The following is a 14961-nucleotide window of genomic DNA, read 5'->3' on the forward strand; positions in this document are numbered from 1 at the left end:
TGTGTGTGACCGCTTCTATATTAAGACCAATAATCCAGCGATTTTGGTACTTGGCTGGGTAGCAATGCCGGCAGCAAACGCAGTGATGGAGAGAAAAAGGTCATAGCTGTTTTGGGAGATTCAGCTGAGCTGCCTCCTAGACACATCCTCGACTTTTTCCCTCTCCTCTTTTTCTGTCTTTTTCTCTGTTTGTGTCATATGAAATGCCCCCTGAAATGTCTTACTTTCCTGAAACACCTCACTGCATTTAATATTGCATCAAAAGCTGTAGATTTCAAACTGAATACCACATCTTCCACGGCTGCAACAAAGCAGGCATTGGAATGAACTGCATAACATCTGCCTTGGTTTTACATGGTAAAGCACAGGGGGCTTTAACCTTTATTTATAAACCCTACTTTACATACAGTCAAATACATTGTGCCTACAGTAATACCGTCTGCCATAACAATTCCAGCAGAGGCTCTAATCAAACAGGTAGAAAGAGTATTCATGTGCGAATGGCAGCTGGAGCAGAGCTAAACCAATGGTGCTTTTGCCAGCTCATGCAAATTCAGTGAGTTGGATCTGCATGAGTGTTTGGCCTGGCCTCGTCCCCACCACAGCCTGTGGTTTTTTTTTTTCTGTCTGTCTCTCATTCATTACCCACCAAACCTTTTTTCTCATGTTTCTTTTTTCGGTATGTGTATGCCTGAGAATGCAAAAGGGCCTCACTTGTTTCTTTTAACACTGTGACCATTCCGGTATTAGTGTGTGCTGTGCTGCATTTTGGAAGTTCAAGCCAACGGAGGGACATACAAGCATGTCTGACACTGTGGCTCACATGAGGCCTCAAGCAGCATTCGTTCTCTTTGTTCTCGTTTTATCAACACAATGCAGCGCACTGGGATAAATGGCGACAACTACTCCAGTATCGAATGGCGTCTTCTGGGGCCTGGATGATCAACATTTTTACGAGGCCTTTTCATTCCCTTTGTGGTGTATTGTGCTGTTATGGCCGCTGGCACCCAGCGGTAGGGAGAGCACTCATCACACACGGTTGGGAATCAGTGACTGCATTATGTCGGTTGCTTTGGTCAGCGGCCAGTACGCAGAGCCCGGGCTATAATGTATTATTCATGGGGAACAATCAAGATTTAACATCTGAAAGGGTTTGAAGTTATACCTGTGGTGTGGCCTTAGTTCTGCCTGAAAAGGTGTTTGAAAACACCTTAATAAAGAAAAAATATATAATCAGAGAAAGCACACACACACAAAACATAAAAGTGGTTACATTTTTATCATGTCTTGATTAAATCCCAAGAAAAGAGGCAGGTGTTGACTTTGTAATGGAACTCAATGGTTTTTGCAATGTTTTATGGTTGTGGCACACAAGAGTACATAATAGACCTTAACAGACTTAATAGTGTTCCCAGTAAAATAGTGGCCCTCTAATTGCCAGCTCTTTATAAAGATAAGTGTGAAATTCTTGCTAGCATGACCAACTGAGTGATACTGAGCTGGCTTGTAAAACAGACTTGTCTTTCATGGACAGACACACAGTCCTCCCCCTATAGAGGCGTTCAGCCATGTGCTGCTGTCACTCTCCAATACACTCTTGGCTCTTTAGCAAACATTAAACCCCCTCAGCCTCCAATCCTCATACGCCATCCTTCCTCCCTTACCCAGCTCCATGTATGGAACGGCAACATTACAGCTCACAGATTATCAGAAAAGAAAAGAAGAATTTTTTCAAGCCTGGCAATTTCTTCCAGGTGCTGAGCTGTGAAATTTGAAATCCATGCATGGATTCTTTATTTTTTTTAACCTTTTTTTGTATGACGCCTCTTCTCAACTTGTTATCCCTCCTAGCACCCCAACCCCCCTTTCCCCTAGAGTTTTCTGGTTCTCCGCCCTCCTTCTCCTTATCCCCCAGAACCTTTGTTTGGCTGGTGTGGTTAGATTGGGAGGAAATGGGTTCAGTGGTTATCAAGACAGGAGGAAATAGGATTCATTCACATCTCATCCAGGTTTAGATGAGTTGACATGCTACTGGCTTATCATTATGCAGGACTTTGGTATGTATGACATGCTGATTTCACGTGTTAATAGGCATGGAACACATGATGGCTTATAGCCAGGCCTTCCACTGTGCACTGTAGGTGTTACAGCTTGTGCAGACTTAAAAAAAGCGACTAGCAGCAGTGTTGTTTGAGAGCCTTTTGTTTCCCGGTTTTACTGTTTACACCCTCTACAACAAGCAGATTGGACTGGCTCATGTCCAGGCCACTCATTCAAAGACTTAAGTATGTGTGCATATTTCTTCTGATGTTTTTTTCCCTAAAAGCCCAACTCTGATTTTAACCCTCTATTTCAGAGCTTACCGGAAGATGCTTGCTTCCTTTTCTCATAGAAGAGGAACAATAATCTGGTGGGGAGGGAAGAAGTCTGGCAAAGGTTCAGACCAAAAGAATGGACACAACAGTAGGGCAAACAAAGTCAAAATGGCACAGGGACAAAAGATTAGCGCTTTGTGTCTACTTCTTTTCAGCCCCTCCTTCCTTTCTACTGTTTGTTAGTTTGCTGTCAGGGCTGAGTGGCGAAGAGATTTCCGGTGACTACCACTACCTCAACAAGTGTTGCCTTGCTGTTCCTTGACCCTGTGTTGGCCCCAGGGCAGTCTGGTTAGCTTGGATCTGCCAGAGAGTGAACAAGACCAGGGTTTGACCATTGACCCTTATCTCTGTGTTTCTCACCAATCTGTCCGTCTTTGACACTCAGACAAAGAGTCCCAATTCGACTACCCACCATCACAGCGCGGAGGCCGATGAAGAGACAGGATGAAAGACCAATCAATGGAATGTGGTGAATTCAGTTAACAACTCTGTCGCACAGTTTTCTCTTACAATCAGTCAGTCTTTTCCTACAATCCCATTTTTTCACACAACTGAGTTTCAAAAACCGGAATGCTGAATATTCTCCTCTCTTACTTCTGAATGCAAAATGTTTTTCTGCATCCCACAGGGTGTAAGATATATCTTTCTCTCCTGAATGTTCTCCAATTCCCCTGTTGTCTCTGTGGTTGGGTTTTGAATGTGAGTTAAGAAAGATATATTGTACTTAACGTAGCCCTTCAATTAAGGTCAAAGGAGGGTTTTTTTATATGGTACAAGTGACAGTACAGGAGGTGCCGTATATGCCAGGCAACCATAAAGTCTACATCAGTGTTTATAAGAGAGAAGTGAACTGAATAAAGGTCCTCTGTCATGCTTGAGAAAACTGTGATGCCATAAGCCAATATATGGACCACACATCTGCATCCCATTCCACCCTCACCGGGGTTGATCATGAGAGGGAAACCATTGCCACAACTTACTAGCATCTATCTGTTTTTCTACAGACCTCAACAACAGACAAACATCTCCGGGACAACCCACTATCAGTCAGACAGCAGACACTGGCCTTGATAGATTGGCCGTCATGTTTTATCTGGGATGTAAGTGCGACAGCGGGGTCAGTTTGGCAGCTGTAGGGGTGACGGCGGGCAAATCAATCGCACGGCCGCTTCCTTACCCAGGTGCTCTGCAGTTGGAAAAGGGGGGCTGGAGCTGCAGCTTGGAACCTTGGGCTTAGATTCTTCGCTGCTTCCCTGACAGCTTCACTTGATATTGACACTTGAACAAATTAGGATAAATTCCCCTGTCAATACGCACATCCAGTGTTATTGATGATGCCGTTTAGTTTTTCATTCTGAAGAAACCACTTTCATCCCTGACCCACTTGTCAAGCTCCCTTAATCTTGAGCTTTGTGTGTATATGTATTTGTATTTGTGTGTGTGCAAGTTTGTGTGTTCTTGCAGTATTTTGCAGTGTAGTTTGAAGTAAATGAACTAGTCTGACTACACGTTGCTATTGCTTGGTGGTAGTTTACCTAAAGTGTATGTTTTCAGTACCTTTAGTATTGTAGTAGTTTTATCTTGTAATTTTAAAGCATATTTATGTTTTGTATGCATGTATTATCTATTTTTTTGTCTGTCCATTTTCGTTCGCTGCTTATCATGTCTTGATTTAGCCTTGTTTGACTGCTCTATATTTTAATTTTGACAATTAAAGGGTCATATACTCACTCTGTCTGCCGATTAGTGGTTTGTTTTTCAGTCATGTGATTTTGTATCATATGATTCTGCAGTTGTTGAATTGAAAGTTGTGTGGTTTTAACTACTTTTTTATTCAAAGAATATTCACTAACCAAATTATATTTCTCTTCATGGTAGTTGATATGTGTGTCCATGTTGTATGTGCCCTATTTTCTGCCTGAATCAGGCATGTTCGCAGGTTTACGTGGAAGTATGTTGACATACATGCTCCTTGTGTTTGCTTAAATGCATGTGCACTTTTCTGTTTGTGTGCTGTCTCTCAGCATTGTGAGGTCAGGGGTTGTGGGAAGTTCAAGGGTTGACTGAGTCTGTTCATCAAACTGAAGGGGTCACTCAGCAGGTCAGTTAGAGACGCCCCTTCATTGAATCATGTTTTTATAGCATCCATCTGCTTGACCACGCTAGTCGGCTATTTCATTCTCATGATGACCGATATGAGTATCCTTCCCCCTTTTGGCTATGTTCTAGCAATGTTTTACATGCCTGAATGTTGAGCTCTGTTTGCTCTCTCTGTGCTAGCCCACCTAACAAAGGCACCTCATTTGCATGAGTCCCTGAGCAGGCATTGTTAATTGACTTAAGCCAGGATTAGTGTTAATCAGGTTTTGTGCCCTGGAACCATTGGCCAATGCTAACCTCATTATTTGATAGCAGCACACGTCCTGTCAGCCCCCATCAATCTGTTAATTAATAGAAGCCTGTGCACCTAGGTCCCAGTCTGAACCCTCTCTTACCTCCCATTTCCCCATCCATCTATCCAGCCTCCCACTCCCCACCCCCCTCTCCCACCGTCACACCCAAGTCCCCTGCTATATCAGCAGAGGTCAATACATAGTAATGCACGGTACAAGCTGTGAATTCAGTGACTAGGCCAGCAGATTGTGTTAGCAGACCGTGCAGCTGTCAGTAAACAAGCGGCGTGTAGCTTGACATCAACTTTAGGTGAAATGGTTTCCAAATAGACTCAATAGTGTTAAGTCCACTATGTATTTTAAGACCCACGCGAGAGACCCTATGGTGGGTTTGTGTCTCGCTTTAAGATCATGTGTGTGTCTGCACATCCCTCAATTCCAGCTAAAAACTCACGGCTAGCCCCCCCCCCCGCAGGATTCTCTCACTGGCCTTCTGACATAATATGAGATAATGAGGAAAAGGATACCTGATCCTTAGACTGTCTGACACCTCTGTCTCTGTCTGTCTGTAGTCTCCCAGAGTTTGCCATTAGCCAGCTGACTGTTTCTCCCACAAACGTAGCCCCTGAAAAAACATGCAGTCTGCACTTTTGCGACATTGTTGAACCATGAGGAATTCTTGCATGTGGGGGAGTGAGGCAGTGTTTTATAAAGGCAACTAATTACAAATATTAAACACTGTAAGTAAGTAAACACTGAATAGATGTGGTTACTTTTTAACAGAAAATCATCACTGTAAGCACCTTGAGTAGCAAACCTGTCCTTGAACTTGTTTAAAGCCCCTCATTATCTAGAAACAGTGCTATTTTTCTCTGATTAAGCTCCAGTTTCAGTCTCTACTTGATATCATGATGAGTTTATATGCTGAATTCAAATCAACTTCCTTTTTACTTTTATTTCCTCTCTTCTTTATAAGGGTGTATATATGTGCTTTCATAAGGGTAGGTGTGTATGTTGTTCACATTTGTGTGTAGTATACTGTATGTGTGCATGTGCACTTTGTCACTTTGTGAATGTGAGCCAAAGGAACAGTCCAGGAGCCATCCTGTCAGAATAATCAGCTCCATAATTAAGAGCTGTGAGTATGTCAACTGCCTTCATACCCCACCCCCCACCCACCCCCCCTTTTCTCTCTCTTTCACTCTCACTGTCTGTCTGCCTCTATAATGGCACAGCATTTGTCTGTTTCCTCCCTGCGCCTATGCAGAATGCTCATGACATTTATTGTGAAACTAATGGCAGTGCTTCACTCCTCCTAATTGTAGGCTTTAATTGCAATAATTATTTACAAGCCTAATTAGAGCCTAGAGAGTGTCAGGGAGAAACACGAGTGCTGGTTGAAGGAATCACGACAGGGTTTGTCAGGAGCCAGGCGAAGAGTAAAGTGAAAAGAGTGGCAATGTTTGGTCTATAATTGGGGGAGGCCAAGTCTCACTGCCTGTCTTACTCTTGCTTTCTGTCTCTTTTTGCATCTGTCGATTGCCTTCCTCCTTAGCGCTGAGATGGAGCTGCAATCACCAAGTGATGTGTAGTGTAGTTGGTTTTTAAGCTGAGCTCACACAGCAGTGGATAGCAGCAGGCTCTGTCCCAAGCACAGTGGTAAAGGTGTTTATTTAGAGCTCTCAGGCTGACTCTGTAGACTGATCTTTCCTGTTTGAGAGGGACTGACAGCTCACTTCACTACATCACCAGCTGCATTCGAAAGGGATGAATAAGTGTGTGTGTGTGTGTGTGTGTGTGTGTGTGTGTGTGTGTGCGTGTGTGCGTGTGTGTGCACGCGCACACACACACACATGTATCTTATGTGCATTTGTCACTGAGTACATTTTGCTTTGTGTGTTCTAACCAGGGCCTTGGTTCATTTGCTGCAGTTTGGCAGAACCTCAGGAGGTCTTTTGTGTCTGTGTGTGTGTGTTTGTGTGTGTGTGTTTTACTGTGTGATGCGGTCATGCTGCCAGGTCTGCAATATGCTCTTTGTCTGTCCTTCACAAGGCCAGTCTTAGTAAACAGGCTACAGCAGGAGAACTGCTGGTTTTGATGGGCTACCCATGGCAGCTCAACCCTCTCTTCTTCTCTCTCTCTCTCTCTCTCTCTCTCTCTCTCTCTCTCTCTCTCTGTCTCGCTCCCTCTCTCTCTCCAGTTGCTTGGGCTGTGCAATACATTCCCCCATTTTCCCCACTTCATTCCCCCCTTTCTCTTCTCTTCTTCCCCTTTCTTCTCTCCTGTCAGTGCAGCATCCGATGGGAGGACTCAATCCCACAATGCCATTCTCCTCTCCCCTGCGGCTCACTTTGACAAAGCTGTCAGCCTGAGCCCTAGTGATGGATGTAGTATTGTACAGTGTGTGTGTGTGTCTGTGTCTGCATGTGTGTATGTGTGTTTATGTGTTACTTGTGTGAATGTGGTTTTCGATGGTAAAATAAGTTGGGCATCCTATTTTGGACTCTTGCTGAGCAGAAGAATTATCTTTATACGCATGGAAATCTGTAAATCATACCATATACAGAGAAGCATTTACAGATGTGTGTGCTCCAGATCCTCTGTTTACCCTTATGCCTCTTTTAGTTCATTTTGAGAGAGTAAAGATTTGGACTTGGAGTTTGTGTGGGCCTGGGTCTCTGTTTTTAGTAAGGAGTAAATGATAACATTCACATAAGTTTATTGTACATGACAAATATTAGAGAAAATGCTTTTTGTCACTCTTTAAGATGGTGAGCAAAGCTGTCCTCAGATGTGCTAGAACACACACACACACACACGCACTCACAGACAAACATTTATCTATGTCTACTCGTACATATGCAGACACACATTCGGCTAAAGGACGAAGATGAATGTGCAGGGATGGATAACATATCTCTAATGCAATATTTGAGGAAAAATATTAGAAAGAGCACAGGCTAGATAAGGCCAGTGATTTAAACAGTGCGTCTGCCGACAGCCTGTTGAAATATTACCCTTCTTGCTGACTTGTAAATCGGATATTTGGAGCCAGAAGGATCACATGGTGGTAATAGATAGGGGCACAGAGTGACGGATGGGGCAGTGTGGGGGATTTGGAATGGAAAAACTACACAACAGATTTGTGGTGGACAAATACTGTTACCTACACTCTGAATGGAGGCAGCATCCAGAGCTGTTTAAAGTTCATATGTGGAACCAGAAACACTGTATCCCTCAGAGGCAAAACACTTATTTATTTCACATTTTCCAAAAGCACCTGGGGAGCAGTTAATTTGGCTGCACAGAAGCAGCTGTCTGAGAGTCGTGGGATGAGAGGGAGAAAGAGACAGAGGGTGGAGAGAGAAAACAGACGAAGAGAGTGAGACACAAAGGCAGTTTGGGCTCATTATGTTGATTTTTTCCTCTTCTGCCAAACAAAAACACCCCAGCACTTTTAGACACACCACTGGAGATCAGTCACTGCTTTCTTTCTCCTTCTCACCCCACAGAGTTTCTTTAATGGCAAATCTAATAATTTTCTCTCCACTGCAGGAGCGTGTCATCCCATAGCCTCTGTGTCTATATATTTCTTATGGAATCAGATTAGATTAAATCATAGGCACTGTTATAGGGTCTGAGGAGGTCAGCCTCAGTTACAGTTGGAGACTCTCCTTAATGTATTACGACTGAAGTCCAGGTGAGGAGCATTTTGTGCGTGATACACATGGAAACATGCATGCATGCATTCTTGCAAACATGCCGCTCACACATAAAGAAATGCACACACACACACACGCACACACATATGTATGCATACACACCCAGTTTGGGATTAGATTAAGTGTCCCTCACCACCTGAGCCTAGTTATCAATGGCCCTCCTCCCTATCTGTCTCTCTTTCTCTTGTACACAGACTAACATTCATCTAGGCACAAACACATGCACAAACACACACACACACACACACACACACACACACACACACACACACACACACACACATGCTTACACTTATGCACAAGCAACAGCCCTGAGAGCAGTGGGGTGTAACCAAACCCTTCATTTGTATGTACATCATGTACACTGGGAGAGACGCTGAGACAAAGAGAACAAACATGCTCACACACATGCACACATACACTGTTATACACACATGCACACACACGCTCACAAAAAAACCTTACACTGTCAGACATGTACTGCGGAGTCCCTCTGTGGATCAGAATTCATTTCTGTCTGCCTTCCCCTCCAAATCAATACCCCCGTTGGTCGACAGACAGCCATAAGTGTGCCAGGGAGGCTCCCTAGCCTTCACATCCTCCCCAAACACACACACAGACACACACACACACCCATACATGCCTGTTGATGTGTGATGGCCTCTGCTGATTCCTTATTAACTCCTCACATGCTGACTGAAGCATACACCTCATTACTGGCTGCATTGACAGTCCGGGAACCCGCTGAGAGACACACAGACACGTTGGACTAAGACAGACAGGCCAGAGATACATAAAAAGACAAAGAGGTACAGTGAAGTGACAAACAACAAGAACGTCGCATAGACAAGCAGTCCAGACAGGTGGGTAAAAAAATGGGTTAAGACAGGTAGATTGACAGAGAAGAAAATCTGTCAAAAAAGGCTCAATTGAATGCACACAGAAAAGCGAAGACGGAAAGTAAACATAAAAATGAGTGAGACATGTATGTAGATAGAGATTGTGACCTTGACTACCATAGACATGGACTGACCTAGAGATACGGAGAGACAGTGACGAAAGAGAAGGCAGGCATTAAGTGTAGGAGTAACCATCAGTAACAGGTTGTTAATGTAGTCTGTAAGTATCACTCATAGAAACAAACTCACTTATGTGACTTATGCTATATATACATTAAATTCCCTCTACTAAGCACAAATCAACTCCATTCTTTTTCTCCACAACTTCAACTTTTTTTACCAGAAGTGACTAAAGATTTTCCAACCCACTGATAATATTAATGAGTCATATTAGCCTTTGAAGTGTTGCACCCTATATCATTAACATTAGTGCCCAGTTTGTCATGATATCCTATGGTTGCTGAGTGGAGGCAGGTCACCAGGTATGAATTAAACTTGACAGAAAATAACTAGACTTTCATTAGACAGACAAGACCCCAATTTACAGGCTCCATTTGCAGTATGCAGAAGTGCTTGAGCCCACATAATATACAGTACATGTGCAGAGTACTAAGATACACAGACATGCTTTGTTTTAACCTGCAATAAAGTACCAAAAAGATGCATTCACAGTGTTAAAATAAAAATAAAGGTTAAATAAGGTTAAATCTAATTTAAGCATACTAAACCAGGATGTGTCATCATGGTATGTCAGTGTGCCACTTTTATAGCTGTGCACACACTTACACATACACATTTACAAACACTCTTGGGCACTTTCACAGCTCCCTGTTTCCATCTCTTAAATGTCAGTGTGGGCCTTTAAACCAGTTGCCAGTGAGCAAGCAGGGTAGTGGGGGCCTGAGAGTTCAAAGTGGGCAGGCAGCATGGATGTAATTTCCTCCTTTTAGCCTCCTGACTGAATTACTGAGCAAAGAGGCCACCTCGACTGGGAGCCGCAAAGGAGCGCAAACACAGGAGCGTAGAAGAGTGGGTTCAGGAGGGGGAAAAAGGGAGTAGGGGAAGAGATGGGAAAGGTAAGTGGAAGAGAAAGGCGAGAAAGGGCCAGGGAAAGAGCCATGGACTTTCAGATCATATCACCAGTTTCCATCTTAACATCTTTAACTTGTATAAGAGGGTGCACATGAGATCTGGAAAGGAGTAAAGGATGTGGAGGTATCATTAGCTGTGGTTGACATTGTGCTATTAAGTGAAGCTGTTAAGTCATGCATAAGTAAATTAATGTGTTTTTTTCCATGCAAGTGTTTTGCTAAGGTTATTAGTTGGCACAGCATTCCCTTAAGGTTGGCTATTAGGAGTGAAAAATGCAGTCATGGACTGACAAAGAGAAAGACAGCGAGAAGTAGCTGAAAATCAGATGTCTCGCCATGTTTTTTTTTAATGAACATTGTTTTTGATGTAAGTTATTGAACAGTTTTGGGAGCATTTTAAAGCTGTTGGCACTAAGGGCTTCAGTGGTCTGAAATAAACTGTATACAAAAACACAGTCGTCGCACATAAACACACAGTCAAAACACACAAACATACCCACTTTTCGGGCTAACCTATTCCCCTCCTCTCCTTGACCAAAAAGAGGATTGAAGCCATACATAATTGATACACTCCTAGCTGTATCGACTGGTTGGATTTCTCATCCTCCTCACTGGTCGATTCCCTCACTCCATTATTTCTATGCTCGCACTCCCTCCACTGCCTCACATCCCCCTGTGACTCCTCCCTCTAGTCCTCTAGTCTGTAATACCTAAACACACACACACACAAATAGACATTATGAGACAGTCCCATCTCCTTCCTCCACCTTCCTTATTGCCTACTGCCCCATTTTGTCTTTAATCCATACAGTTGGCCATCAGTCCAGGAGACACATGCTGAAATTCAATGTCTGTTTGTGCAAGTGTGCAGTGTGTGTTTTGTATGGTGTGTGTCCAAATGCATGTCCATGAGAGAAGGGACTTTTATCTGTGTTTTTGCACAGGGGAGCTGTATAGCGGAAAAGAGAAATTTACCACCCAGAGCTGAGAGATGACCAGTAAATTGTTTAAAATGCTTTTGGAGGTCCTAAAATGTATATTTTAAAAAGTTCAAAACAAACGCAACTTTATTAAAATTTTGAGGCGCAAACTACTGTGCTATCTGAGATGAACTAAACAGGGGATCACTGGTGAAAACTGATGGCCAACTTGTGTAATAGCGTCCAAAATACACATATAATTTTATGTCATATCCTATAACTGCTTATAGGATATGAGTAAATTAAGTAAATTAATGTGTAGAAGAACGGATATTAGCATCTTCATAGACAGATGTTTGGGGTGGATTGACACATGCATCCCTCTAGAAATAGTATGCTATGTAACAATCTGCCACAATTTTATATTAATTAATGTTTGCTACTCTTTTTCACACAGTAGTAATTTAGCAGATGCCCTGGCCATGACATCTTTTACATTAGTAATTAGATTACATTATGTCATATACTTTATTTTATTGGAATTAGTAAACATCCAGTGGCATATGTGGTCTTCACCTCTGGCACCAGCAATAACATGTAATTTGAAATAAGTAGAAGAAGAGCTTAGCCTGAGCAACCAGAGCCTCCAGGACTGGACAGACACATGAGCGCCACCTACAGAAACTCATATCCACAGAAAATCCTTAGGAAAAGATGCCAAAGTCTTGACCACATGAATTCCACCACAACAATGGCTGTTCATCACAAAAAATATCATGAAGAAGACATTGAACTCTATTATTACCACTTTAAATACAATATGTTATCATTCCTGGGTCAGCGTTAACACATAATAGCCACTCAGCTTCAGAGTTCAAACTGCGGTCAGAAGGCACATGCCTGACCTGTTCCTCCCCTTCTTTCCTGCCTGGCAGTTTGTCTCCTACCAGTCTGTTACTTCTGATGAGCTGCCAGGGACCAGGCCTGCCCAGGACTGAGGGGGTACGGGGGGGCGGTTAAAGCCCTAATATGGGGTGGAGGTGGGGTTATTGGTGGGCTACCAATGCTCTTTGGCACAGGGATTTGGAAACAGCATTTCTGCTTGATCAAACTGTGATCAGAATCAGAAATACTTTATTGATCCCCGAGGGGAAACTCTTTTGTTACAGCAGCTCACTATCACGTCAATGCACACAGGAATAGAGCAAAAAATATAATACACTATAATACAGGTATGCAGCTGATTATGCTTGGACTAGCTGATAGCTAGATATCCACCATAGAATCAATTCAGAGGGAGTTATTGTAGCTGTCTGGGTTGTTGTGTTTGCATTGCAATGTCTCCTTCTGACTAGCTCCAAGCCCCCCCCCCCTTCTGTCTTTAAACCGAGCTTTGTGGTGCTGCAGTGTCTTGATGTTTTCAATGACCCAAATCTAGGCGCTCAGGCCAAATCCAATAAACAAAATTAATGTGTGTGCATGTGTGTCTGTGTGTATTTTGTCTTTGAGTGGGTGAATAGACAGGGAGAAATAAGGAAAAGATGGGATGAGAGAGCTGGCTGTGACAATAAAGGTTAAAAACTGCAATTTTTACACCAAATCATTTGTGGAGTATGGGAGATGGCTGTTTGTAGATGAGGCAAGCTGTATCATTTCATTTTGCCTCAGCCTTTTCTCCCTCCCAGATTTAGCCTCTTAAAATCAATGAGTAATATCTACTCTGAATGCTATCTCCTCTACTATAAAATCAGTTATTCTGAAAACCACCCAGTATAAAAGGGTCTGACCTTCAGAAAAAGCACTAACACACAATGGTACTGTATCTACCATTGAATTTTCCTAACTTCCATTTATCCAGAACCTATCCTCCATTAGTGATGTAGAAAGTTCTTTAATAAATGTTATACAGTAGAATCAAATCAATATTGTGTATTTCTACACAAAATGTGTTTTTCTCAAACGACTTGTCAGGGAGCCCTCTGACATCTGTAACAAGAACAACAAAAACAAGCATTCTAAAAGCAATTCCTTTCAGTATGGAACAGAGCAGCAGATAGCAACAGTGCTTCTCCAGGGGATAAAGGTTGTAGTTGTTTTATGTACATGATGAGGAGGATTTTTCTGTGCAGCCATTATGAGCACATGTGGCTGTAATTAATTACTTTTACACATTTGCTCTTGGAATGTGGGTTTTAAGCCGTCATCAAAGCTCCCAGCTGTTGTGGTGTCTTTGCACAGTCAACTCAAGGCCTCCAAGGGATCAACACCCGTGCACCCCCAACAACCACTCACATGCCCCTGTTCTGTCTTTAATCAAGCTGGGTGTAATTGGTGTGAGTCTCGGGGCCTGATTATCCTTGGACTAGCCACAGCACTTCAACAGAACCCCTCACCTCTCTTCTCAAGGCCAGCCAGGTTTAGGATGGATATTGATGATTGGTTTGAATCACTGAATGACCTCAGTCTGCAAAAAACACCTAGAACAGTAATTTGTTCTTGTTTTTTAGTCTTAAAAGTTCCTGTGAAACAAGGCAAATAAAGTCAGCAGGGTCACATAGCCCTTGCTTTCAATGCAGAGCTGATTTTTTTTTCTAATGTTTTTGTTACTGTGAGAGAATGCCATTCCCTGTGGGTGGATGTCAACAAGCTGGATGAGATGGCTTTGCCACAACACTACAGAGCGGATTTGTTTGGATCTTGGAGAGTACAGTGGAAGGATTTTGTGAGTTGAGGAAAAGAGGACCAGAAAGAGGAGGAGAGAGCGAGAAAGAGACATGGGAGATGTGGCCACTGTCCTTAGGAAGAGCCTCAGTGGGATTACTAGAGCAGATTAAAGAGTGGCCGGTCAGGGAAATGGCTCAGCCATCCATGTGTAGTTAGTTTGGACACAGGAAACACTGGCTGCAGGGTCACTGTGGGACTAACAGACTCAGGGGCATGTAGATTTCATTGGTTTTCATTCATTCAGCAGCAAATATTTGCTATGCTTTTGTGCCTTTGTCATTAGACCCGCTCAAACACACACACACACACACACACACACACACACACACACAGATACACCCCTCCTATGCTTTCCCTCTCTCTCTCTCTCTGCTGGAATGGGTATTGTGTTCATGATCGATGTGCCTCATTCCAGTGACGTGGTAGCCTGGCTAACTCTCATTAAAAATGGATATGGTGTAGGGGAGCCGCCTGTGTGTGTGTGTGTGTGTTTTTCTATACATGTTTAAAAGGAGGTGTAGGTGGCAGGAAGTCCCAGAGGTACCAGCTGTTTACCGTGCACTGCTGAAGGTTTCGAACGTTGGCGGGAGTGGTGGTGGATGTGGGGATGTTCCTGAGGTCAGAGCCAGGCCTGTTGCCTTGGCAACAGCTTGCAGAATCGCTTCCTCTGCATTACTTGTGACGGTGGGATTTTTCTCTTTCTGTTGCTTTCTCTTTTGCTCAGCATGGTGAGGCACATCTGGCACCACAGAGACTAGGTCTCATCAGAACACAAAGCAACGGGCCATTTCCACTCTGCCCTGTCCTCTTTTATCCCCCCCCAGCCTTTCTTTTTCC

The 14961-nt window shown here is 43.3% G+C and overlaps 1 protein-coding gene across 7 annotated transcripts in view; it reads left to right on the plus strand.

Moving 5' to 3' along the window:
- plxna2 (plexin A2) overlaps positions 1 to 14961 on the plus strand; it is a 164930-nt gene that overhangs the window by 71703 nt on the left and 78266 nt on the right. Inside the window, exons 5-6 of one of the 7 annotated variants that reach the window (XM_044212709.1) lie at positions 2761 to 2844; positions 3380 to 3508. The exons of 3 other annotated variants lie outside the window; for them this stretch is intronic. In XM_044212709.1, the coding sequence (XP_044068644.1) occupies positions 2761 to 2823 (63 nt within the window). In that variant the 3' untranslated portion in view covers positions 2824 to 2844; positions 3380 to 3508. 3 more of the 7 variants (XM_044212710.1, XM_044212707.1, XM_044212708.1) reach the window with 3 other exon arrangements.

This window comes from Siniperca chuatsi, linkage group LG10 (assembly GCF_020085105.1).
Source record: "Siniperca chuatsi isolate FFG_IHB_CAS linkage group LG10, ASM2008510v1, whole genome shotgun sequence".
NCBI lineage: Eukaryota > Metazoa > Chordata > Actinopteri > Centrarchiformes > Sinipercidae > Siniperca > Siniperca chuatsi.